A 27,464-nucleotide genomic window follows, 5' to 3' on the forward strand; every position below is an offset into this window, starting at 1 on the left:
TAAAGAAAAGACAAACAAAAACAATATCGAAAGTAGATAAATGTCACTATAAAATTATACCAACAATTATATTAAGGCCACTACAAATATTATAGCGCATTTTTACAACTACCTCAGGAAAAAATTAATAGCGGTAGATTCTATAAAATGCCACGATATTCTAAGTCCTCTATCACTTAACTAAAATACCACTAGGATCATTACTAAACTTATATCGATAGAGAGTTTAGATGGCAATTGTAGCTTATGCCACTACAAATATATGGCGATATTTTACTTTATATCAGTAGTTAAGAAATATTGTTATAAACGTAAATTCTGTTATGAATAAACTTGGTAGGTGAGCCTAATCCCATTTGGCTAACACAATAAAAAAGGGTCGAGGGTGTGCCTATCTAGTCATGGCTAGTTACCCTTGAAACTCCTCAATGCACAAGATCTTGGTTGGGTACAGATTCGCCAACAACCATGGAGAGCCTACTACTAGAAATGATGAGGGCTATGAATCGACACCATGAACAATTGGTTCATCTCCTCACCATATTAGTCGTTGCTTGGATGAAATCAACCAACTGCGACCACGCCCTAATGCCATAGCTGGGATGTTGCTAGGGTTGCATGAGGCTGATGTTGCCTTTCAGATGAATTACGATACTAACCTATGGGCTGGACTTGAGTCTAAGTCCGAGCATGAGTTGGAGGAGCCAAGACGGTGTGCATCGCATTGAAGGCAACAACACCGGCAAATTATGATGCACCCACTTTCTACATCAGTTGGGTCTAAATTTGAATCAAACTAACAGAACGTTCTTAAGCATCGAACCGCGATTCAATTTCTCTAGATACAAAGAAGGAATCCACTCAAGTGGTTCTTCAAAGTGAAGCAATTTTTTCAATTTCAAGAGATGCCCAAAGATCATAATCCACGGTGTGCCTTAATGCGCATTATTGAATGAATTAAAATTTGCCCTAACTCTTTCTCTCTCTCTTGTATATTTTTGTTCTTTGCCCTAAGCTCGACCCTGGCTTCAGCCACCGTCATTGTTGCCCTTCTCTTAGGTCTAACTGCCCCCTCTCGGGTCTAACTGCCTCCCCTCATCCCTATGAGTTAGTCCCATTTTCTCTCTTTATCTAATTACAACACTACCCCACACGCATCTCAGCATCTACCACCATCCATAACCCTAATCCTAGCCAATTATCTATTTTCCACAATCCATTTTAGCCATAACTTTTTATCTAGCCATCCAAATGATGAAATCTCGATTGCATTAGATTCCTTATTTCCATAATAATCTCAGATCATATCAATAAGTAGATTGATCATCATTGTTTTGACAAATTATCTCTTCAATTCTATCTAGAATTACATCTCGGATTGGATCCATCTTTGATGAGGGTGATTGCAATAATTTTCTTTAGTTAAATACAGATATAAAATTGTTCTAAATTAGTCATGTTCTGAATTACGACTATTAGACAAATATATTTAAAGTAATTCTCAAATTTTCTTTCTAGATTTTTTGCATTTAAAGATATCCTCAGTACATATATGTAAAAAATAGTATAAATCCACAATGCATAGTATAAATTCATACTACATAGAAAAATATCCTTAGTACATATATGTAAAGAACGTCCTCACTACTTCTATAATTGCAGTGCATAGTAAAAATCTGTAGTAGATAGAAAAATATCCATTCATATATATTTTGAGCTTGTAAATCCATAATGCACAGTAGAAGTTTGCATTAAATAAAGAAACATCCACAATGCAAATCACTAAAGGATACCATTAAGTAAATGTCATATAAATGATGGCCTGCATGAAGGATATGGGTGATGAAAATCAACACAATTAAAAAAGTGGGCTCATATTAAAAATGAAAACTATTTTTGGTGCTAAGAGGTAGCTATAACAGATCTCGTGCTGAAATAGAACGATCTTGTTGGAGAATGCAAATGACATATAGTGGGTTGAGCTCTTCTCTTGAGTTTGCGAATTGTTCGTTGATAAAACAGGTTGACCTTCCTGTTTCTTCTTGCTTGCTCGAATAGATGTGAGAGGATTGCTTTTGCGATAATGATACTGAATCATTGTTGGATGGAGGGGTGGTTGGATTTTGTCAAAGGAGGAGAGAGTCCGGTGATGAGAGAGTTGAATGAGAGCTTCGAGTAATTCATATCTGGCTTTAAAGAGAATCAAGAGAATGAGAAAGAATCAACTATTACTGAAGTGTAGGCGATTGAATGTTATCCTTTCAAGAGGCAAAGTAGTAATTTAGTATTATTATTAAAATTAAATTAATTTGGGTGTAAGCGTGAGGAGAGAAATAAGAATTGCTATACATGTTAATGATAATTTAGTTATAATATTGCTCTAATATTTTTTTTTTAAATTTTAGTATGTATGTATGTATATATATTATTTCTATTATGTGTTGTTATGCCTAAGCTAGATAACTATGGGTAACTATTTAACAAATTCGATTGATTGATACGAGTCACTTTCATTTCAGAAATTGATTTATTGGTCTGACAGAGAAAGTTTTACTTTTTCTAATTATTACTTGAAACTTATTACACTCTTAATTAACATAGTGGCATATATTGTACGTACACCATCTCAAGTTAACCGAAGATGTTAAAAAATTTGTTTTTGTTTTCGTTTCCTGGCTACCTCCCTATTCAACTAGAAAGAGCTGAAAGTGAAGGGCATCGAAGCCACACGGTACGTTGATCTTTACTATAATATCAGCTACGAAATCCATCCCCTTCTCTTGAATCTCTACGGCACGTACGTATATATATATATATATATATATATATATATATATATATATATCTCTCTCTAATCCTCTCCCCATTCCCCTTTGGCCCTTCTATATATACATAAGCATATCTCTGTATAAGCATAATTAAACCATCGCTAGCTAGTATTTCATTATCAAATCACATCAATAAGCTCTCCACCATGGCACCGATCACTAACCGAAGCTTATGGCTAGCTTTGTTCATCTTGAGCATTTGGATCTCTCTATCCGAGTCGCGAAACGTCGCCAACGACGTGCCCATGTTCCTAAGGCACCAGCGGTGGATGGCGGAGTATGGGCGCGTGTATGAAGAAGCTGCAGAGAAGCACCGCCGGTTCGAGATCTTTAAAGCCAACGTCGAATACATCGAGTCGGCCAACAAGGCTGGTAACCGGAAGTACGTGCTCGGGGTCAACCAATTTGCTGACATGACGAACGAGGAATTTAAGGCCGTGTACACTGGATTCAAGCCCAAGAGTAGTACTACTGCTGTGAAGGTGGCGAGTTCCTTCAAGTATGAGAATGTTACGGCCGTCCCTACTACCATGGATTGGAGACAAAAGGGCGCCGTTACACCTATCAAAGATCAAGGCCAATGTGGTAAGAGAAAACTTGGACAGTTTGATGGCATATATACGTGACCAACCATACTTACAATATATAGTTTTTTTTTTTTCTGAAAAGCAAAATATAGGGGTTTTCTTTTATTATAAATTTTCATACAATTTATGTTGGATAAGAATTGAATCCTTTTCCATATATCTAGATCAACAATGTCGATTAACACCTTTTTGTTTGATCATTTTAATGAAACAAATTAAAGGATGTTGCTGGGCCTTCTCCGCCGTTGCGGCGACTGAAGGAATCACTAAGCTTACCACCGGCAACCTGATCTCCTTATCGGAGCAAGAGCTCGTCGACTGTGACGTCCACGGCGAAGACCAAGGATGCAACGGTGGTCTAATGGATGACGCCTTCCAATTCATCATCGACAACGGGGGCCTCACCACCGAAGCCAAGTACCCATACACCGCCTCCGACGGAACCTGCAAAACCGCGAAGTCTTCGTCGCCGGCGGCCGCCATTAGCGGCTATGAAGACGTGCCAGCGAATAGCGAATCTTCTCTGCTGAAAGGGGTGGCCAACCAGCCAGTGTCGGTCGCCATTGACGCCGGCGAGTCGGACTTCCAGTTCTACAAGAGTGGCGTGTTCACCGGTGAGTGCGGAACCGAGCTCGATCACGGCGTTACTGCCGTCGGTTATGGTACTACTTCCGATGGAACCAAGTATTGGCTGGTGAAGAACTCGTGGGGAAGGACATGGGGTGAGAGGGGATACATAAGGATGCAACGTGATGTTGATGCAGCTGAAGGACTTTGCGGCATTGCCATGGAAGCTTCTTATCCGACTGCATGAATTGGAATTTCTAATGTGTTTGTGTAATTGTGTGCTACCTACTGGCAATTGGCGTTTTGTTTGTTTCTGTTTGTGTTAAAATTGCAACGTGAAGTTGCTCTTGTGTCTTGTATGTATGTATCAGGAAACAAAATATATTGTCGATAATATTGGATGCCTGCAGATTAGATTTGATTTGTTTGTTCTCTCTATTTATTTACACAGATCCTTGGACTATCTGGAAACGAGAGAAAAAGTATTATTCATTGGCGAACAAACGAATTTGGATTAAAAAGCCATAAAATAATCTCTTAGTAAGCAGCTTTAGTAATTTGACCGAGATATGAAATAAGTGATGAGAAATGCAATTTCTTAGATATAAGAACAGTTAGTCAAAAAAAAAAAAAAAAAACACACCGAGTAAGAACAGAAGAAGGATTGAATTTAAGTTGGGGTCTGTATATATTAGAGACCAATCTGGGATACTCAGGCAAGCCGGGCTGGATTCGAACCAATCAGGCTTAAATATTCACTGGGCTAGAATATTATAACCAGTTACTGCCTATTAGCTCATTAGATATTGAGCTTGGGTTGAATATAATGGGTCTAAGATAATGAGTTAAATATAAAAAATATTATATTTTATTGAGTAAAATTTAATGGGCTTATATGAAGGCATTTTAGTTATCTTTCATGGGAGCATACTTATATATTGATATATAATTTACTTAATATCCAATGTGGGACTAAAAATTTTAGGAATATGCATGCAATATGGGTTGGGCCATAGATGAGAGTAGTGGGTTAGTCTTTTAGGCTGGGCCAACCGAGCAAAGGCTTAGCTCATACCACCCACTACCATCTCGGGCTCGGTCGGGCAAGGCTTAGCACGATTAAAATCGGGTGGGTTTGGGTCGGGTTTGGGCGGGTCGGGCCTAATGATTATCTCTATTGCAATGAAGGGGAAAACCACTAAGAGAAGAGAGCGACAAGAGAAGAGGGACTTACTTGATATAGAGAAAGTTAGAGAGAGGAGAGAGGAGAGATTGGGAGATTGAGAAAGATAAATTCAATTCATTGAGAATCCTAAGATATCGAGACCTATTTATAAAGAATAAAATAAAGGAGTCCTAAACCAAATAATAAACAAATACAAAAGTTTAAATCTTAAGAATGCACAAATACAAAAGTTATCTCTCGTTCTGTTATGCCCAAGATAGTTTAAATCTTAAGAATGCACAAATACAGAAGTTATCTCTCATGATGCCTTCGATCTAATTCTAGTTTCATATTATTTGGATGTTACATAAATATCTTATAAATATTTTACTGAAACTGTGTAAACAATAATTCTTTGCAATATAGGAATTTAGAATAATTTACTCGAACTCAAATCAAACTTAGATAATATCAATCCACCACACTCAGTCCACCTTGTCGTTAAGGTGAAGAGCACTCTCTATTTCAAAATCCTCAGATCACTCGATCTCCTCTAGATCCAACTCGTCCAACCTTGCTTTTATTAAATTGTCACAATAGTGTATCCACAGTTCGATTCTCCAATCCCTTCTTATGCAATACTATTTCATAGTCATATCTAAGTATTTTGGATACATATCATTGTTGTTCTGGTGTTTATATTCGTTGGTCCAAAAAATAAACTATCTTGATCAATGCGGATAATAAAGCAATGATTGATGCGATATAGGCACCATTTTGTAACAATATTAATAATGACCAACATCTCTTACTCATATGTAGACAATTACTAAGATTTGGGTGAGAAAGCCTTGCTAAGGTAGGTCAAGGGTCAACCTTCTTAAATGAGCACAACTCTAATGCCAACCGCTAAAGTATCACACTCAACCATGAATATCTTAAAAAAAAAAATCAGAAATTGCCCAAATGGGAGTGGATATCATGGTAGCCTTCTTCTCAAATGCATCTGTTCTCTTGCCCGTCCATCTAAACTCACCCTATTTCAATCAGGATGTTAGTGTTTTAATAAGTATGTTTGATAGGGTCTACGATACCAAATTGATAGGCTTTGATAGTAATAATAGGCTATGGAACGATTTCAAGATCTAGATTTATTGTATGAAGCAGTCCATGTAACCGAAGAAAAATATTCATCAAATATTCTTCTGTAGTTAGAAAATTACGAAACTAAGTGGAATTGATCCATAACTCACTGATCTATGTTTTTTTTTATATTTACGCCCTTTACAGATTCGAACTATAACTGGGACGAAAACATAATATAGTGTGGATAATGGTGGTGATGACGGGTGGAGTAGATATTAGGGTTATGGATGATAATGAAGATGAGGGTAGAGGGTTGATGTTGTTTAAGTGATAAAGATGAATATAGAGAAGTGGTCAAGATCCCAAAGAAGAGGGAGAACTTGAGAGATGAGGGAGATTAGAAGTTAGGAGAAACCTTGCCAACTGTAGAGGTGATAAATTGGTGAAGAGAGAGGAGGGAGATTAGAGTAGAGAAGATAGAGAGAAGATAGGAGGCAAGAAATCAATAATCCAATAGCATTTTGATTTTGGCTTTCATCCACACCTTTATAGAGGCTAGCCAATAAGCCAAAATAACAATTATTAACCCTAATTCTAGTGGACTCCCGCTGATCGCGTTCGAACGCGCCCAATCGCATTCGAATACACAAAAGACGTTCTCTGTCGATGCGAACGCGCCTGACCGCGTTCAAATGCGCATTTCACGTTTTTTGTTTTTGCGAATCTGATGCAGACGTTCGTAAAGGCGTTCGAACACGCTCCCAACTGTGTTCGAATGCGACCTATAGAAAATTTATTTTAATAAAAATAAATAACTAATGTAATAAAAAAAAGACTCTAACTAAGTGTATCAATGTTAGTGGGACAACAATCTTACCATACATACCCTTCAATACGGTAGTAGCATTTAGGACCAACGAAAATATGTAGTTGCCTCAAGTTTGTCCATAGATGCCATCTCACCATGTTTGTGATTTTTTTGGAGTTTGCCTGAATCCTTGTGTCTAAAATAATATGTTCAAGATAATTTACACTCCACTGTCCCCAAAGGGACTTGGACATATTTGCATGTTGGTGGTGTTGATGGAGTAATGGTAATACCTCCTTGTAATGTTTCAAGTGGTCCTCCCATATAAGTACGTATAGGCATAATAGAGGCCTAAATATATTGTTTCCGAATCCTTAGAAAGTTGCTGGTGCATGGTGAGATCGAACAATATTGTGAAAAACTTATAGTGTTAGTTGTGGGTGCGAAAAATAGCCTTCGTATGTCTAGTGGGTATACTCAAATTTCATGATACTCACCCTCAAATCTAACTTAGAGAAGTAGTCCACACCTGATATCTCATCCAGCAACTAGCAAGGAGTACCACGGATGGATGATCCCACTAGCTATCATTTCAATAACCAATTTAGTAATTTCCTCATTTTGGATGTGCAGATAGCGATCCTATCTAACTTAGTTCGCATCAATTTGGGTGCCACCAGCTAAGAATATAATTTGAGAGAGAGAGAGAGAGAGAGCGAGAGAGAGAGAGAGAGAGAGAGAGAGTACAAAAATTAGGATAGTTTTTTCTTGATGCCTTTGGGGTGTTCACCACACCTCTTTTATAGTGGCTACCCCATTTAGGTGACTTGCCCTCTAAGTAAAGCTAAAAAGAACTAGACTAGACTCAACCTAACTACCAAGTAGTGAAATACATGATTTGACTAGACCCTCCAAGCTAGGTCATGACTAATGGACTCATGACTAATGGAGGGTCTAGTGGTAGACTGTTAAGAATAGTAATGGACTCATGACTAAACCAACTAGACTAAACCCACTAGACTCTCCAAGTTGGGTCATAACAGTCTACTATGCTTCGATCACCTTGTCCTCAAGGTGATAAGTCGGGAAGCGTTCTAAGTTAGTTCATTGCTAGCCAGACTCGTAGCTTCAGGCGATGTAGCTAGTGGCCTAAGTATCTCCATAGAGTCTTCCTCTATCCATAGGGGTTGGGGTAGCCCTATCATCTAATGCAAAGCCAAGCTTGTCTTCGTCTTCGCATCCTTGAACCGAACTACTCTGCCATTCTGCTGAAACTCCATCCATATGATACCGAAGTCAAATGTTACAGGTCCCAAGTTCCACAACCACTATGTACCTAGGACTATGTCAAATACAAGTCCATGGTGAGCTTGTGTCCCTATATGCGGATTCCGATCTGGAGACATAAATTGTCCGCTCATAGCTTCGCGTCGTTGCCAATCTCTATCTCGAGTTTGACTCTTATCAAGTTAACTCAAAGGACTATGGTGAGAGCATATCAAAAGGAGTTTGAGCGAATTAGCAATCGAGTGTGGGGCTGGTTGGATTCTCAACTCAAGAGCACCTTCATTAGTGGGCTTCAACGGGACATTCAAGCCGAAGTGAAGGCCGCCCAACCAACCACGTTGTTGGAGGCTTTTGCAATAGCTCAATTGATGGAAGAGAAGCTTCGAGAGCTGCATATAGCAGCAAAAGGGGGCTGGAGCACCATGGAATCTAGAGGAGTGCCTCGGCAAACATTAGCCACACATCATGTGTTAGCGCCTCCATCGAGAGCAACGGGTGCAAGAATACCTCCATGGCCATAACCAAAAGTGAGGGGACCTTCCCGAACTACTATGGGGAGACTTACTCCAAATGTGTCCAACCGACGGCTACTATGATGATGCTGGATGAAGTAGCGTATGTGGAGGAAGAGGAGATAATGGAAGCTGAACTAGAGAATGCGACGAAAGACCGAGAAGCATTGGAGGGCAGCGAGGAGATCCACGCTGAGTATCCTGATACGATTCGGACTTCACCGATATCGTCTTGAGCTTGGATTCACTTTAGGAGTGTTTTTGTTTCATGTTTTAGTGTTTAATTTCCATTAAAATAAGTTTTCTGTAAGTCGCGTTTGAACGCAGGTGGAGTGAGTTCGAACGCGGTCGGCGAAAATTGTATTGTTAGGGTAATTTTGGGTTGTGGTTAGCTTCTAAAAGGATGTGGAGGGCAACCAAAGTTATTATTGATTATTGAGAATTGAGTTTGCCTTGCCTCCTTCGTCTTCTTCGCTTTCGTTCTCTCAATCTCCGGCGACGCCGCTTCTAACCTCCCTCGACTAGCCAATCGCCTTAGTCCCTTAGGGGCGGCCCTCTATTCCCCCTTCTTCCAATCTATCCAACACTTGCCCTAATTCTTCCATCAACCATAACCCTTCCACCACCACTTTTCGTCGGCCGGTCCACCTTCAACCACCATTACCTAGGATCACGTGCCTCCATCCACGGATCCAAAACATACCACCCTGACCTTTGTCCATTAATCGGACGATATCTTAAGATCCTAACATCCAATTCGCCTGAAACTAGATTTGTTGGAAAGATCTTTTCTAGGGCTACAACATATCAAAATTTCACGTCAATCCAATGACGGCATATTTTGGGATCTTATTTCAAAGTTCCATATTAGATCTAGTCCAGATCAGGAAATCGGAAGAGATCGAACCTTAGCTTTAAAGGGGAGAGATCGTATCAATTTGGTATCAGAGCTCCATAGCCCGAGGCATGATCGTATCAAACTTGGTATCAGAGCTCCATAGCCAGAGATGAGATCGTATCAATCTTGGTATCAGAGCTCCATAGCCAGAGGCGAGATCGTATCATATCCATGCATGGCTACACAAGCGCCAATGCACCTCGGACGTTGCGAGTCGATGACATAGTGAAGAATCAAATGGTGAGGATCCTCATCGACATCGGGAGCACCCACAACTTCATGGACGAGCGAGTGGTCAAGAAGATAGGGATGGCTATAGACGCTACTTCGGGATTTGATGTAGCATTGCGAAATGGCACGATGCTCTGAGCAAATGGTGTATGCTGAGAGGTTCTTTTGAAGATTCAGGGCAATTCCTTCACCTTGGATCTTCACCATTGGCCTTACGTGGGACTGACATTGTATTGGGGATGTAATGAATGCAAAGCTTGGGCCCGGTGACCTTTGACTTCTCGGAGATGTGGATGGATTTCAAACAAAATGGCAAGTGAGTGCGGTTAGAAGGAATTCGTCCACGGCTCGGAGCGCAACTTCAACCAATGATGGGATTGCCAAAGGTTGGATGCCATGGGCTTTTGATGCAACTGATCCAGAGTCAAATAGGCTATGCAAAGGAAGAAGAAGTACCCACTGATTTGTCCACCTTACTGAAAGAATTCAGCAAATTGTTTGAGAAGCCACGTGGCATGCTGCCTGCTCGACCCCAAGACCATCGTCCCCATAGGTACCCATTTGTATAAAATGAGGGGATCACAAGACTTGTAAGGAGATGCTGGACAACGGAATCATCTAATTGAGCCGAAGCTTTTACTCCACATCGGTGCTCTTAGTGCGGAAGAAAGACGAGACATGACGTTTCTGCGTAGATTATTGTGCACTCAATGCCATCATGGTGAAGGATAGGTATCCTTTATCGGTCGTTGAAAACTCTTGAATGAGCTTTCGGTGGTCTCTTACTTTAGCAAGTTAGACTTGAGAGCCGGCTACTATCAAATCCGTGTGAGGCCTGAGGATGTGCACAAGACTGCATTCCACACCCATGATGAGCATTATGAGTTCAAGATCATGCCTTTTGGACTCACTAATGCCCCCTCCACCTTCCAAAGATTGATGAATGACGTCTTTAGGGCGTTATTGAGGCGGTTTGTGCTAGTCTTCTTTAACGACATCCTTGTGTATAGCCGCTCATGGAAAGAACATCTTACTCACCTTCGTGAAATGTTGTAGATTTTGAATAACAATGAGTTGAAGGTGATGGAGTCCAAATGTTTCTAAGATTAGTCGAGAGTGGAGTATCTTGGCCACATTATTTCAACGGCAGGAGTGGAAGCTGATCCCCGCCAAGGTGCAAAATATGGTGCAATGGCAAATTCCAAAGACACCAAAAAGTTACGGGGCTTCCTTGGATTGACGAGCTATCGTCAATTCGTTGCCAATTATGACAAGATTGCCGCTCCCTTGACATGATTACTGAAGAAGAGAGAGGTTCGTTGGACTAAGGCAACAACGAAGGCCTTTGAAGCGTTGAGGAAGGCAATGACCACTGCTCCAGTTTTGGTGTTACTCGATTTCACCAAGCTCTTTGTGGTGGAATGCGATATGTCAGAAACTAGAATTGGAGCTGTACTCATGCAAGAAGGAAGGTCGATGGTGTACATGGGCAAGGCATTGTCAATGAAGAACCAGATGATGCCTGCCTATGAGCGTGAGATGCTAGCCATTATCCATGCTGTCACCAAATGGAGACAATACCTCATCGGTTGGCGATTCGTGGTGCGTACCGACAAGCGAAATCTTTCTTACTTCCTTGGGCAACAGATCCACACTCTAGCACAATAACGGTGAGTGATAAAGTTGTTGGGGGGGGGGTACGATTATGAATTGGTGTATAAGAAGGGAATTGAAAATCGGGTCATCGATGCACTATTGCGGCAACTCGAACTGGCCAACTTAGCCATGATTTATATTTTGGTATTTTCCTACCTTTCAGAGATTAGAGCTGCATGTGTGGAAGATCTAGAAATGAGGGAGCTCATGAAGAAAGTCGAGGAAGAACCATCTCGCTATCCCATGCTAGAAGTGAAGGACGATCTACTACTAGACTGAGGGCAAGTACGAGTCCCAGCCAAACCCGAACTATAGGTGGCTTTGATTCACCACTTCCATAATACTCTTATGAAGGAACCTTTAGAACCTACAAGAGGTTGACACATAATTGTATATGGGCAGGCATGAAAAAGGAGGTGCTGTCATATATCTGAGCATGTGAAGTTTGTCAACGCGCCAAGGCAGACTCGACAAACCAACAGGACTACTGCAACCCCTATCTATTCCGGAGCAAATTTGAGAAGATGTGATGATGGGCTTCATTGAAGGACTGCCCCAAGTCAATCCTCTTTCCCATTTTATTAGGATGAGAACCTGGAGGACATACGGTGGTAATGGTGGTGGTCGACCGGTTGACGAAGAGTGCACACTTTTTAGCTCTAGCGCACCCGTACATTGTGTACATTGTGAGGAAGGTAGCAGAAATTTTTATGAAAGAAGTAACCCGATTGCATAGAATGCCAAGGTCATAGTTTCATATCGTGACCCGATCTTCATGAGTCACTTTTGGCAAAAGTACTTCAAGCAGCAAGATACTGAATTGAAAATGAGCTCGGCATATTATCCTCAAATCGACAAGCAATCCAAAGTCGTTAATTGCTGCCTCGAGCAATATTTGCGATGCTTCACCGGGGAGCAACTGAAAAGATGGCCAGCTTACCTACCTTGGGCGAAGTAGTCATACAACACGGCTCATCACACCGCTATTGGGATGATCCCTCTTGAGGCAGTCTATGGGCGCGCACCACCAACATTGAGATCTTATAACCGACCGAGCACACTTGACCATACCAACATAGATGAGGTACTAGTGGAACAGGATAAGGTACTCAAGCAGCTCAAGCTTCATCTAGCAATGACACAAAACTGAATGAAGCAAGAGTATAACCGCAAACACTAGGAAAGAAGCTATGAAGTTAGCGATTAGGTCTATGTATGACTCTAACCGTACCAACAAATCTCGATACAAACTATTCAAAATCAAAAGCTAGCACATCGCTTCTTTGGTCCATTTCAGATCTTGGAGAAGGTGGAAGCGATTGCATATAAGCTGGACTTACCTGAGTCATCTCGAGTTCACCCTATTTTTCATGTATCCAACTTGAGAGCCCGAGTTGGTCTAGTTGAGCAGGTCACAGCACAACTACCCGAGACTGAATTAGAGGTAGTTGAGCCCACTCCAGAGAAAGTCCTAGAACAAAGGAGGGTCAGACGTGAAGGAAGAATAGTCATAGAGGTGCTGGTAAGCTGGATGGGATAGATGCAGAAGCAGGCCACATGGGAACCCGAGATAACCTTGATGGAGCGATATCCTAAATTCGAACTTTGAGGACAAAGTGAGCGGAAGCATGGTGGAATGATGTGATTCGGACTTCATCGAGTCATCTCGAACATAGATACACCCTATGAGAGTCTTTTCTTATTGTGTTTAGTTATTTATTTTAGAAAAAATAAGGATTCTGTATGTTGTGTTCGAATATTCTTGCGAACACCTACAGCCCTTCACATCGACAGAGAACGCAATTTATGCGTTCGAATACGCGCAGACATTGTTCGAACACCCACGTGCGAACGCCTATATATGTTCGCATCGGTAGAGAACGCAAAATACGCATTCGAACACGCTCGACCCCATTCGAATGCGGTCAGTGAGAATTCACTATTTCTAGGGTTAATAATTATCATTTTTGGCATGTTTGGTTAGCCTCTTAAGGTGTGGATGGCAACTGAAAAGATTATGATGAATGAATATTGAATTCTATCTCCTTTCTTGCTTCTCTATACTAATCTTCCTTCTCCTTCGTTCAAGCCTTAGTCGTGCGCCATCTCAATGTCGGTGATCTTCTAACTCCCTCGTCTGTCGAGTTCTCCCTCCTCCTTGGGATTTCGGCCTTTTCTCCCTCTTCATCCTTATCCCTTAACAGCTCAAACCATCCACCCTCATCACCATTATCATCCTTAACCTTACCATCACCACCACCCGTCACTTCCACCACCACCCCACTTTTACGTATTTTTGTCCCAGTTGCAGTCTGAATCTGTAGAGGGCATAAATACTAAAATCGTAAATCAGGAAGTTACGGATCGACCACCCTTGGTTTTATAATATTCTCTTGGTTGAATATTTGGTGAATATATTCCCTCGGCTATGTAGGCTACTTTCCAACGATTTGGATCGGAAAGCGGACGTTCAGACCATAACATAGTACTTTTTTCTTCTTCATTGAATTTAAAGACATAACGCAAAATATTGTTCTCCTCTTTAGAGCATAGAAGATATTATTCCCATTAGGGTGTGTCTATGGCCTCTTGTACTTTTTGCTAACTTCAAAGAATCTCTTGCTTGGCAAAAACTCCTTTCAATTTTTTCTTCGATTTTTTGTCTAATATGCATTTGCTTCGAAGCATCATAGGTACTTTCAGAGCTACTTGATATTGCCAATTTAAATTTTAGATTTCTTCAGTAGCTGGTGTATAATAATCTTCAGCACAATTACTCCTTCTAACTCTTTTTGAATCAATTGATATATTTTGAGTATGGCCCCATCTTAAAATTTCATGCAATTCTAATTGGAACTAAACTCCTACTGTCCGAGTTGCTAAGGCTGCAGGCAATAGATGTTATTGATATGGACCAGAAAACAAAAATGGTTACAGAACTTGATGGTCATGTGATGCGCTGTGTATGTGATCAAAATGGAACCATGTTATACAAAAATGTATGTTACGACCCGACCACATGGGTTAAGTTGAGTTGAGTCAAGTTAGTTACTTAGCTTTATCTTATTATTTTAAATTTCAAATAAATCAGATAATCCACATGTAGATTTGATCCGCTAGGAATTTTTACTCTTAAATAGGAGTGTACATGTGTTGATAATAATCATTGAATGAATCTAAATTTAGCAAAGTTAATATTTTCATCCTTATCTTTTATCGTAGCTCTTAGATCATCTTTATATTTCTAGGAGTAGATCATAGCCGTAGAAGCATCTCGATCTTTCGAACCCTAGCCACCTTCCTCCACTAGTAGCCACCCAACTTACAATTGTCCACCATCCCCCTTGGCCATCCACCACACTCCGATGACCGCCGCAACATTAGTTATTTACTGTTCTGCCTATGTGTCCTTGCTCCATTATTTTAATCATAACTTTCCATCTGGATCTCTAATTGACTTTATTCAAAAGCCATTAAATCCGAGACTTCCGAGATTACTACCTCTCAAAATCTCAGAATCATCCTACAAACAAATCATTCCAGATCTAGTCCGTAATATTGGTATCAGAGCCGATGTTCCTTGGACGATGGTTAACACACGATCTAAGAGGAACGAGGAAGGAGCGACCATGGAGGGTCAAGAACTCATCTCCATTCCTGTGAGAGTATCTTTAGCGTCCCCTCCACTATGAGCAATTGTCAACGATGAGCCGCCGACAAGGGCAAAGACATTTTTTAAAGAATTTTCGATCAAACCGAAGGAGAGTTTCGAAAGGATTGAGAAGGCGATCCAAGCCTTGACAGCTATTCTCCTACCCCAATGCAGCCACACTGTGCTGCTAGCATTGGTAGCGCTGTCGGCCACGGCGAAAATAGCTCAACTACGACCATCAACTTCAAACCGTGAGGGTGGTGGAGAGGAGCCCCAAACCGCAGCAACCACGACCCCTCTAGCCTCGGTGGAACACCACCCACCACCGAAGAGCCTCCCAGACATCGCTACCATGTCGGTGTAGCCCGCAGTAGTGGTCGTGCTTCTTTTTCCCCACCTGCGGTGGGAGCTAGAGCCGAAAACCCTAGCTTCCCATCGACAGAGATCCAGCCCCCACCGGCCCCAACCGCCACGTCCACTCACTTCACTAGACCAACTACACCCAGGATGTGGCCTCCGTTCACACCAACAATCGCTGAAAGACTACTGATAATAGTGATTATCGCTACAGCAAACTTGTGACTGGTGGACGTAGGTCCGGTGCTCCCACGACTACTGACAGCCATAGTTGGCTTCCTCAAGTTGACTACCGCAGTGGCCGAACCCAATAGCCACCACCACGGCAAGCTACCCCTACATTGGGGTGGCTCCACCGTGGCTTCCCGCCGCCACTGCTCCCCTACAATGGGGCCATGGGCTCCTTCCGTAGCCACCGAGGGCCTATGGATCCGCCGACGGCGTGCCATGGCCGCCATTGCCGCCACTCCAGCCCGAGCTCAATAATTGTTTTCCACTGTCGCTCGCCGCCGTTCCGCCTATGCAAGGACCAACTAGGGGCCAATTGTTGGCGATCCACGACCGAACCCAGCCGTCGCTGTCCCCCATGCAACCTGTGGCAGTGCCCCTAGGCCAAATTCCAAACCAAATTCAACCCTAGGGTTAGGGTTAGGTTATTTGAATGAAGGTGACGAAGTGCACGATTTTCGTGGCAAGCTAAATTTTTACGAATCAGTTCGACCACCTTATGCGAACCAGTTTGGAACCCATGAACCTAACCCCGAGCATGAGTACGAGCCCGAGGATGAATAGTGGAATGATCCAGTGGGCCCACATCATCAAATTGAGCTGAACTCGCATGTAGCCTGGGTGCGACATGAGGTGAACTCGTGGGCCTATGACCCACGTGACCAGCCTCGATTATGAGGTCACTTGGCCCACAATAACATGCCACATTTTGAGATCTAAGCTCGGACCATCAAGCTTGATTTCCCAAAATTATTTAGAGGAGACCCGTTAGACTAGACGTATTTAGCGAAGTAGTTTTTCACATACCATGGCACGCCTAACCACCAAAAGGTCCAGCTAGCCTCATTCCACTTGGAGGGCGTGGCAATTAGGTGGTACCAGTCAACTGAGCGGACTCGACCATTCAAGTCTTGGCAGGACTTTGTGGATGCAATTTGTGCTCGGTTCAGTCTGACCTAGTACAAGGACTTTCAGGCCATGTTGACTAAGCTGACTCAATCAACAATAATTTGAGCTTACCAGGAGGAGTTTGAGCGAATCTAAAACAAGGTCACTAACTGGTCTAACTCAGCCCTGAAGAGTACTTTCATTAGTAGGCTCATGCTTGACATTCAAGTTGAGGTCCTTTGAGGCCCACAACTCCTAATGAGGCCTTCTCCTTAGCTATTTTGATGGAGTTCAAGTTGGATCAGTTGAACCAAATTCGTAAGGAGGAGAGAAGAAAGATGGCCCAAGCCCACGACTCACTGGAGACGGCATTTGCCCTGACTCAGCCTGCGCCGACAGATCACCCTAACCGATAGATGATCTTGTCGCTTTCTACCCAACAACTTAGAAGAGCACCGAAGAAAAGACTTATGTTTTTACTGTGATGACCGATTTACCCCTGGTCATAAATGCAAGCGCTAATTAGCCCACATCATGTTCTTACGCGAACTCGAGGAAGATGAACCCGAATCCACTAATTGGCACGACAAATTATATGAGTACAAGGACGTGAAAAACTAGTCACCTTGAAGACAAGGTGTCAGAAGTGTGGTGGATTTTTAATATTCGACCACATGGGTTAAGTCGAGTCAAATTAGTTACTTAGTTTTATCTTATTATTTTAAATTTTAAATAAATTAGAAAATTCGCATGTGGATCCGATCAGCTAAAGATTTTTACTCCTATAAATAGGAGTGGACATGCGTTGATAATAATCATTGAATGAATATGAGTTTAGCCAAATTAATATTTTCATCCTTATCTTTTATAGTAGTCGTTAGATCGCCTTTATCTTTCTAGGAGTAGATCATAGCCGTAGAAGTATCTCGATCTTCCAAACCCCAGGCACCTTCCTCCACCAGCAGCCACCCTACTTACGCCCGTCTACCATCCTCCGACGACCACCACAACGTTGGTTATTTAATCATAACTTTCTATCCGGATCTCTAATTGACTTCATTCTAAAGTCATTAGATCCGAGACTTCCGAGATTACTACCCTCAAAATCTCAGGATCATCCTACAAACGGATTGTTCCAAATCTGGTTTGTAGCACAGTGATAGTTGATATAATATGATGTTGTATGAGTTTTGAATTGAAAGTATATTATTTTGTTTGTATGATACACCATTTAAGAGTTGGAATTTGTTCTAAATCTATTTTATATTTGTATGGGTTTTTGTAATGGTCAATTATTAGAATGTAATTTTAATGTTATATGAGTTTTGAGTTGAAAATAGGTTATTTTGTTTGTATAATAAATAATTTATATATGAAAAATCAGTAAATATTGAATTTTATATAGGATTTATATTAAACGGGTTAAATAAGTCGTCTTAACGTGTTGGGGTAACACAACTCGTTTAATTATACGGGTTAAACGGATCGTGTTACCCGTTTATTAATCAGGTCATGTTCGTATTACCGGTTTATTAATCAAGTGGTGTTTGTATTTATCAAATATAACCCGTTTATTAATCGAGTCGTATTCTTATCAAAGTAAAGTTGACCTGACCAAAATCCGACCCGATTGTTGTCGATAATGTGGGAAATTACATAGTTGATTTTGTTTCTTTTCTCTCTGTTTATCTGCACAAATCCTTGGACTAAATAGAAACGAGACTACAAGTATTCAGTGGAGAACAAAAAGATTAGGATTAAAAGCCATAAAAATAATCTCTCAGTAAGGCCTAGCACAGTCTTATGAAAACATAGCAAGGTGGAACCCAGTCAATAGCTTTAATAATTTACCACGATATTAAAAAAATTGGATGAAAATTTGAATTTCTTATATATGTAAGAAAAGCTAAAATATTGAATTTAATTGCCGCCTGAATGTAAATGCTTGGTCGAGGACCTAAATGCCTTCAAAATATAAATTTTCATTTTCTGATCATCTTTTGAATGTTTTAAAAAACTGAACTGCTAAATTGTGAAACCATATACAGATTACAAAAGTTTCCAATAAACAATGCTACTTTACATAGACAATGCCCTCATCTGGTTCATCTTTGTCCCAGTCATCTTCTTCAGATACATTGGATTGTTCAGATGGTTCTTCTGCATCTTGTCCTTCAGCAAAATTCTTTTCATCCTTTAACCTATCCAATATAGCGAGCACCTGAAGGGGACAAAAAATCAAGAGGTAGTGTCTTCAGTGCTGCAAAATGCTGGCAGTAATCGAGTCACTATTTTCTATTGTAATGAAGGTAACAACAGCATTTGGAATATATTGTTTAACATCCCTAGCTTCTCAATCTCATTTAAAACAGTTTCAATCTAATGCTGCCTGTTGTTCGTATATAACATGAACTTTGCATATCCTTACTATGATGCAGTCATAAATATGGAGCTGTAAAAATGCTTGAATCAATGGACAAATCAGCTACATCTTAGAAGAATAGCAAAACATGATTCAGAAGTGTAACTTGAGATATAGACAGGTAATGCTGTCACTAAATAGAAATTTAAAGGTCCTTTAAGAGTCAGCTTAGGCACAAAAACCATATTCTTATAAAGTTCACAAGCCTGCCAAGAGGTTGGTTCTTCATTTCATCTGTATTTAAGCCTTACCAGAAAGCCTGCATCTGGTTAGAAAAATTTTGGTTGCTAACCCAATCTAAACTCAAAATATCAGTAAAAATCGCATGTGAGATCCAAATTTATCCAATGACACAAGCTGACCTGGCCTAATTATATATGCACAACTTGTTGAGTTATTTCTTTATTATTCCATTGCTGTTCGACAGTGAACCTTGATCTAATGTAAGGCAATGACCTCTCTCTTCATTTACTAAGTACTTATTAAACCAACCCATCCCTTAATCCTCTCTTTTTTCCTTTTCTTGAACTATCTGCACCTCCGACTATGCCCCCTCAATGACTGCTCTGTGCTAACCATCTGTGATGCATTCAAATCTTCTAACAAGTAACAACTGCCACTAGGCTTTGTTCCGAAGTTTCAAATTCTGCTCAAAACAAATCTATTTAAACTAATTAGTTCCAAGGGATGAGAGAAATATCCCTAAAACAAGAAGACCTATAATTCGAGATAGAATAGTTCATTTCAGGCTGTTTCAGCCAAAATGGAGAGAAAAGGTTTGAAACGGTCTGGTAAGATTTCAGGCCAAGCTTTAGCCCACTTTTTATCCATCAGCTCTTCTCCTTGCTATCCTTTTTTATCATTCTCTCCCTATTGAGGGTCTGTTGATTAAATTAAGTAAAGCCTCCTTACTGGTGCGCTACATGCACATATCCAACCCATCTTACCAATCTGTTGAAATCTTATGCACAGTTGCTGATCCTCCTAATCCAAAAATAAATATATTTCTTACTCTCCTTCCTAGTGAAACCACTTAAACATTTTACCTGGGAAGCAAGAACACTAACACACCAAAACCTAAGGTGTGGTCGTGTCCGATGCCGACACATGCTGGACATGGCTCCGACATGTGTCGGACACGCAATAAGTATCCGAAAATGAATATTAGAAAAAAGAAAAGAAAAAGAAATGGCCATGGCTGGGCCCAACCCAGTTTAACAGGTCCGTATTTCTGATGGAATGATTAGAAACCTGAACCAATAACCTGTTAGCCCCTAATACTACTAGACCAACATAGAGTCCACTTTACGAAGCCCTAAATCCCTTGCGATCCCAAAAATTCAAATACATAAATCTTATGATTGTCTTAGTTCTCTTATAAAATTTCTTTTTCTTAACTTAATATTATGAGGTGTGCTCTCAACATCAAAGAATTTCTCACTCTATGAAGCATGTACAAGGACATGAGAACCTTGGAAAAGATACATGAAATATCAAATCTTGAAAAACAGGATACAATATATTAGAAATAGGTAGTGCATGTACTTAGTACACAGATACATATAATTGCCTATATAGGTAGTGCAGTTATGCACATTTGTATTTTGCTTGATTGAAAAATAATCATCGTAACTACTGATATGATATACTCAAGTAACTTCAATTTATCCATCAGAAAAAAGCCAAAAACTACCTTTCATGACAACTTATCTGAAGTATTTTCTTAATCATTAATACATAAGAGCTAACAAGAATACTTTATATAGACATCATAAGATTTGTTGAGGGAAAACAAAAGGCGGCTAATAGGACTTCCATAAGGTATCAGAAAATGACCAATGTGCTAAATAGATGAAACTTCTGCTTTCACAGAAAATGTTGGTCTTCATAAAGTGATATGTAAAGCTTACCCTGCTCCCTCGCTCTAAAGACTCATCTTCAATGAAACGAATTTCAGGAGTCAGTCGCAACTTCATCCGCCTGCCAAGTTCACTTCGCACATACTTGGCTTTTGATTTCAATCCAGCAATAGCTACCTCTCGACCTCTTTCATCTCCAAAAACAGATACATATACCTTAACAACCTAAAACCATTGAAAACAAAAGAATTATTACTTAAGTATTGTACTCGAATGTTTTAGAGGGTAAATTGTAGTACTTCAACATTCCAGTAAAAGATGTGACCAAAAGAAGTTTTGTGTATGTAAATTTATTCAGGATACAATTGCAATGGGCTGCTCTGAGACAGCTCAGGAACAGCTCAGGTCCTGCTCAACCTCAGGTGTTGTATAAACTAAACAAGCAAAACCCAATCTTCATATCGTACTAAGTTTTACATGGAAAAAAGCTTGAACAGCATGGTTTACAAAAAAGAAGTTAATTTGTTCACAATAATTGATTATGATGGACCAAATTTCTTGTAAGCAGAACTCAATTATCTTGTTAGCTTGAGGTGGGCTCAAGTTTTAATACTTGAGTAATACTTCCAGTGAAGTTCGAGGAGATGTAATTAGTTAAGCTGATGAGGTTAGTTTTGTTTCACTGATTCCCCTTCCTGTCTTCCTCTTAAGATGAAATCAATGAGATAAAGTTTCTTCCAGATAAAGAAAAAAAGGGCATAAAAAGATAAGAATCTCATTATCCTTTTCAAAAGTATTGAAATTAAGGACCCAGACTTGTCAATAATCAAAGGAATCCCCTGCAATTTGACATCATTCTAAACTAAAGTTTTAACCTTTGATCAATCCAAAGCTCTTAGAGATCTTATAATTTGTCCATAGTGTAATATCAATACATATCAGATATTTCTGCCTTGTAGAGATCACAAATAAAAAAGGGCATATTAACTACTCTTATGAAAGAGCAACAAAAAGTCTGATATGGAAAGTGTAACATGAGGGACATCAGAATCATCAGAAAGTAAATGTGCAGGAAATACACTTACCAGTGAATATTCTTTATCAAAACTGTGAGGACTTACTAACATATAACTAAGATAAGGGCACCAAATTTATACAAGCAATTCATTTTGAGTTTTTCTTTCGTCATGGCAGACAGAAGGGATAGCAAATATATTTCTTCAAGGAAGAAACTCTACTTCCATATGAATCTATAACACTAGGTCGTTCTTTTGCAGGGAAAGGTAGAGATGGACACTAAAAGTCAATTATGAGTTGCACCAATTCCTAGTTAAATTAGCTAGTCTGGTTCCTTTATTTTGGAGTTCTATGTTCAGAACATAAAGTTGTTTTATCAGTGAGCATTGTTTAAGAAAATAAGATATGCTAGAAGTAAGTGAGCATAAATAGCACCAACTCATTTTCATAGACATCAATGTAAATATTCACACAGTCTAAGTATGTAGTATGTTGATATTTATTAGTACTAAAACAATGAATAGGTATAATAGGTATATGAACCAACGATAGCCGTGTCACAGGCACGGACCGTGCCGGCCACCGGCACCCGTCATCCATGATATGAACTATCTACATCAAACTCTGTCCACTAAGATGATTATTTAATTGATTACTCAAATAAACCAACAGTACTTCCAACAAAATACTAATTAGCAATAAATTTTATAGAGATAAAATATATGATATATTAATACATGTTACAATTAACATGTACATATGTAATATACATATGCAGTATGTAGGAAGACCACATGCAAGTACATATGCACTAATTAAATAGTACATCCACAGATATGGACCGCATAATGCACACTGCCACTGCCTATGTAACCGCTTTTCAAAACAACGGCTTTAACATTTTCCTAGTCACTGGGTATGCCTCAAGGTTGTAAAAGCTTATCTCAAGTTGGAGAAACATAAAGCCTTTATCTTTTACAAACCTTTCTTTGTTTCACGGTCTAACAATAAGTAGAGTACACAACTTTGGGAGAATTATCATGAAGTAATATCTCTTCAAATTATAATATGATTTTAAGTATCGTAATCAAAGACATGTTGAATGAGCATACAAGAATTCGTTCACATAGCTTGGACTTAACATACTAGGATTGAAATGCATGCTACCTATGAATAGAATCAATTGATTAAAAAACAGGAAAATATAAATTCAAACTGACTCCTTAAACTTCTTTTTGTTACAACTCCTTGTGATTCTGACATTTATGCAATTTCATAAAGACATACTTTAAAGAAAAAAGATCAAAATGCCCCTTTTTAGTTTACAATAACCAATTGGTAAATGAATGATTTTGTGGAAATTTTCATTCTTACACATCTTTCATCCCAAATTCTCATCATATCTATATTGAAGATAGCAAATCTCATATCATTTAGAAGATAAAGGGCAAGAAAGACAAAGCCTTGATGGTTCTTGTAGGAAATTGTCTTTACCTTTATCTTTGGATGGGAAAACTAGCAATTGTACAGACATTAGAATATAAGAGGCCCAAATGTTAGAAATGAAAGTTCAGAAAGGCACACTAAATTTTGCCAAAATTGTAGGGGATAAAATGTAATTTACCCAATTAAAAAGATACTATGCTTTCATTTGTGTGATTATTCAAAATTGCCAACCCACGTATAGTTTCTCCTTTTGTTCTAATCATAGTATTTCAACTTTTTTGCAGTCCTACAATTTTTTTTTCTCCTAGCATCTGGAATTGGCCTTCATTTGGCAACTTGGTTTATGTATGCTCTAGCTGTGTAAAGAGATCATTAAAATCAGAAGTTCTTTTCACCATCCTTTGGTGACTAATATTATTAAAATTTTAGCACACTTAAATTTTGTTCATGCTGCAACAGATCCTATAGGAACAAGTACAAGCCATTCTAGGATTATAGATATCTGTATAGGTTAATCAGAGTCCTTTCCACTCACCTCTTGGTTAATTCTTTCATCGAATGGTTTAGGCTTATCAATGTTAATAACGTCATATGAGGTCACAATAAAACAGCCACCACCACCAAGATTTATTCCAATTCCATCTATTCAAAGTCAGCTATCAAACGTTTTTCCTCCATTCATCTCTAATTATTGCAACAATTTGCATTCAAACATGTTGTATTATTTCCTTTCCTACAAATTTCTCCTATATTAGCTTTGGTCTTTCCCTCCCTCCCAAAGAATCTTCTACTTAAGAAAAGTCAATCCTTTATCTTAGTGCACAATGTGGTCTTCGTTGAACATGAAAAAACCATATTAATCAAGTCTCACTTAATTATCCTCTTGATGATACTGCAACTTCTGCCTACTATTGACATTGCTTATTTTGTATATCCAATAATCCTACTCAACACTTCAACATTCTCATTTCCCTTTCCTGATTGGATTAAGTTTGGGGAAACAATAATACTGCCTTTCAAGTACCTATCCATCAAGTATATTTCTTTCTCCATTTTGGTGTTTTAATCTACTGAAAGTGCAACCCATAAGAGCGCTTTTACATCTACATATTCTAAAACCTTATTATCAGTGTTCTAAAAGAAGGTTGTGGCAGCCATCATGGCAGATTAGCCCTCTAAATGCTACACTAAGCGCAGTAGGTTGGAAAGGCGCGGCGGCCTTAGCGGCTTGCCACAATGGACTAAATAACAGCCAGCCACAGCAGACTAACAGCGGCTCATTTTACTGCTTTGAGCACCAACATTAATAACTAAATTTTTCTCCCCATTTTCTCAATTTGTACCATCTTAAATCTTAATAAAAATTTCAATTTTGTCTGCTAATTAAATTTTAATATATACTTGAATGATTTTTATCTGAGTTTCTTATCTTGTGATAATAAAATTCTTTGATATTTGTAATTGGAATATAAGTTTATCTTAATAATGGTAACTAATTGGATTCTTGCACTTGGGGTTGTAGATGACTGCAAAACTTTTCTACAGTAGACACTTCTTTTTTTGTTCTTTCTCCTTTTTATTTTGATTAAGATACAAAAGATGAAAACTAGTAAATTCACAAGTTTATTTTTAGAATTGTAGAAACATCATCGAACTACTATTTGCAAATGTTTCAATCTGCCTCACGCCATGAAGCCCCTTGGCCACTACATACCTGATGTGCATCTTTTAGAACATCGCTTATGATTCTAAATTCATTCTACTTCAAATTCATTAGTAAATGCTATTTAGATTTATCAATTAAAATGATGTCAAAGGCAAATAAGATGTATTATGTAACCTCAAACTTTGTAGTTTTTCTTATCATATAACAATGTTTTTACAAAACAATTGTCAAAAGGCCAATGAAAATGGACCCTTACAGAAATGAACAATAGATTCTAATATTTATATAGCATAATTTGAAGTTTAGAGGGCTCTACAGAAGAACTGACCACTTATATCATTGACTATACTAAATCCTCGTGACATTGATGCCAAGTACCAACCCAAAGGCAAATTTACAAAAGATAGGGTCAGCCTTAACAATTATAAGACAGGTGTCTCGAAGTCCCATCTCATTAGCAATGTTTTAACCTGTTAAAAATGAGAAACAACTCAAAATAATCACAAAAGTAAGAAGTCTAGAATTGTAGAAGAATAGAGAGGATGGCGGCCTCGGTGGAAATTCTTACTCTTTCTAGGAGATATATATCAGAGGAAGAGCTAATAGGAATGTTCAATCTAAGTACAATCTAATAAAAGATCGTTCGTGGCCCCTTTATTCTATAATTTGAGGAAAAGGCACTGAAATTGCAGAAAAACACTATCTAAAACATAACTGCAAGGCCCTTTCTTAATCCCTTTAGGCTCCAGCCCAGTATTTTTGTCATCCTAAGATCATTGCTTGGCAGATAGCGTCTTATCCTCTGCAAATAGCACTAACTTGACCAAATACCAGCTTTACATTTAAACTACACAACATATGGCAGTGCCATCAAATGGCAACAACATAACTCTTTACAAACACGAGAACTAACACCAGTCATAATCCAAAACTGAGCTGCTCCTAAGACAATACGGTTACTCGTTCCAACCAGGACAATTTATGGTGCATACATCAGCATCATACTCCAGACATTTTTTTTTTATAATCTCAATTAAACAAACACCAGCAATGGGTAACCCCGACTCTCAAAAGTGCAATCTCTGAGCTACAGTTTGCATCTTTTGCAACAAAGTTGGCATTTCCACAACATCATTAGATAGAAACCAATAAATCTGACGCCTTTCTTAACAAGGGGTAGACAAAAGGGCACCTGGAGATCACCGGAGACTTCGACGTCGCTGATAGTGGTGAGGGAGGAAAGATAGCGATCGGCTCCGAGGGAAGCCTCGGGGAGGACGGCGTACTGGAGAACCTTATCCTTGAGAAGCATATCCGAGAGCTCTCTCTGAATCTGCTTCGCCACCATCCGAACCCTACGCTGGTTCGCCATGCACCTCACCTCGCCTCTCCTTCTTGGCCCTCCCTTAGTTGAGGGGTTCCTCCATGGATGAAGGTTGAGACGGAAGTGGAGATGGAGGCCTCCATGGATGAGGGTGGAGTGGAGAGAGGAGAGGGGAAGAGGAGGAGATGATGGTGGAGGATGCAGTAGCATTATGCTTTGCATTTGTGGGATATGGTGGGGGAGGGATTAAATAGCGTCGGAGAGGATTAGGCGAAAGTTTTGTTTTTAGTTTTCCTCTCATTTCTCTTTTTATTGTCTTTATACTCGCATACGAGTGTTCTGGAGGTCGCGGTTCGTGGTCACCGGTTGTACACCGGAACCGCAAGCGTAGATCAAATTTTAAAACCGCTTATGATCTTTGAAATTATATTATACCCCTATAGTTACGCCTAAATTAACTCCACCATTTAAATTAACTTCACCATTTAAACTGAAATCACTATTTTTTTATTAATATAATATGATTTTAGACCATAAAAAATATGACAAAAATACACATACCTTTAATATATTTGTTATATTTTTATTATTAAAATTCTATCAATATTATTTTCGGTGCGAAAGGTTTGTCAAACTATCGACAACTTTATCTCTAAAATATATTTTCAAATTGACTTATAGATTGGTTAAATATAATGAAAAAAGTAATGGTTTCAGTTTGAATATAAGTATAAGAGTGTAAAGTGATACAAATAAAACTATAGAAGAGTAAAATAAGTTTATACCTAATTATAGGAGGCAAAATGTATTTTCTCTATTTTTTTTTATCATATTTGACTAACCGAAAAGTTGACTTGAAGACTCTTATTAGAAATAAAGTTGTAAAGTATTAAATAAATTTTCCAATGCATATAAATAATACCAATTGGATTTTAAATGATAAAAGGATAACAAATTATTGAACAAATGCATATTTTTAT

The 27,464-nt window shown here is 39.1% G+C and overlaps 2 protein-coding genes across 2 annotated transcripts; one reads left to right on the forward strand and one right to left on the reverse strand.

Moving 5' to 3' along the window:
• Positions 1-2,974: 2,974 nt before the first annotated feature.
• Positions 2,975-4,229, forward strand: LOC140769920 (senescence-specific cysteine protease SAG39-like). Its single transcript, XM_073110824.1, has 2 exons — positions 2,975-3,413; positions 3,637-4,229. The coding sequence occupies exons 1-2, from the start codon at positions 2,975-2,977 to the stop codon at positions 4,227-4,229; spliced, it is 1,032 nt and encodes a 343-aa protein (XP_072966925.1).
• Positions 4,230-18,712: 14,483 nt separating this feature from the next.
• LOC140769517 (probable ribosome-binding factor A, chloroplastic) lies at positions 18,713-26,760 on the reverse strand. Its single transcript, XM_073110227.1, has 3 exons — positions 26,353-26,760; positions 21,083-21,256; positions 18,713-18,971 (listed from the first exon to the last, which is right to left on the reverse strand). The coding sequence occupies exons 1-3, from the start codon at positions 26,704-26,706 to the stop codon at positions 18,825-18,827; spliced, it is 675 nt and encodes a 224-aa protein (XP_072966328.1). The 5' UTR covers positions 26,707-26,760; the 3' UTR covers positions 18,713-18,824.
• Positions 26,761-27,464: the final 704 nt, after the last annotated feature.

This window comes from Typha angustifolia, chromosome 11, assembly GCF_048772165.1.
Source record: "Typha angustifolia cultivar Huaian chromosome 11, ASM4877216v1, whole genome shotgun sequence".
In the NCBI taxonomy this organism is placed as follows: domain Eukaryota; kingdom Viridiplantae; phylum Streptophyta; class Magnoliopsida; order Poales; family Typhaceae; genus Typha; species Typha angustifolia.

Bases quoted from the DNA above. Each gene is read 5' to 3' on its own strand.
- LOC140769920 (XM_073110824.1), top strand. From the start codon at position 2,975: ATGGCACCGATCACTAACCGAAGCTTATGGCTAGCTTTGTTCATCTTG. The intron at 3,414-3,636 runs GTAAGAGAAAAC...AACAAATTAAAG, and splicing joins CAAAGATCAAGGCCAATGTG to GATGTTGCTGGGCCTTCTCC.
- LOC140769517 (XM_073110227.1), bottom strand. From the start codon at position 26,706: ATGCAAAGCATAATGCTACTGCATCCTCCACCATCATCTCCTCCTCTT. The intron at 21,257-26,352 runs GTGCCCTTTTGT...CAATGGTTTTAG, and splicing joins AAGTCTCCGGTGATCTCCAG to GTTGTTAAGGTATATGTATC. The intron at 18,972-21,082 runs GTAAGCTTTACA...TGTCCCCTTCAG, and splicing joins CTTTAGAGCGAGGGAGCAGG to GTGCTCGCTATATTGGATAG.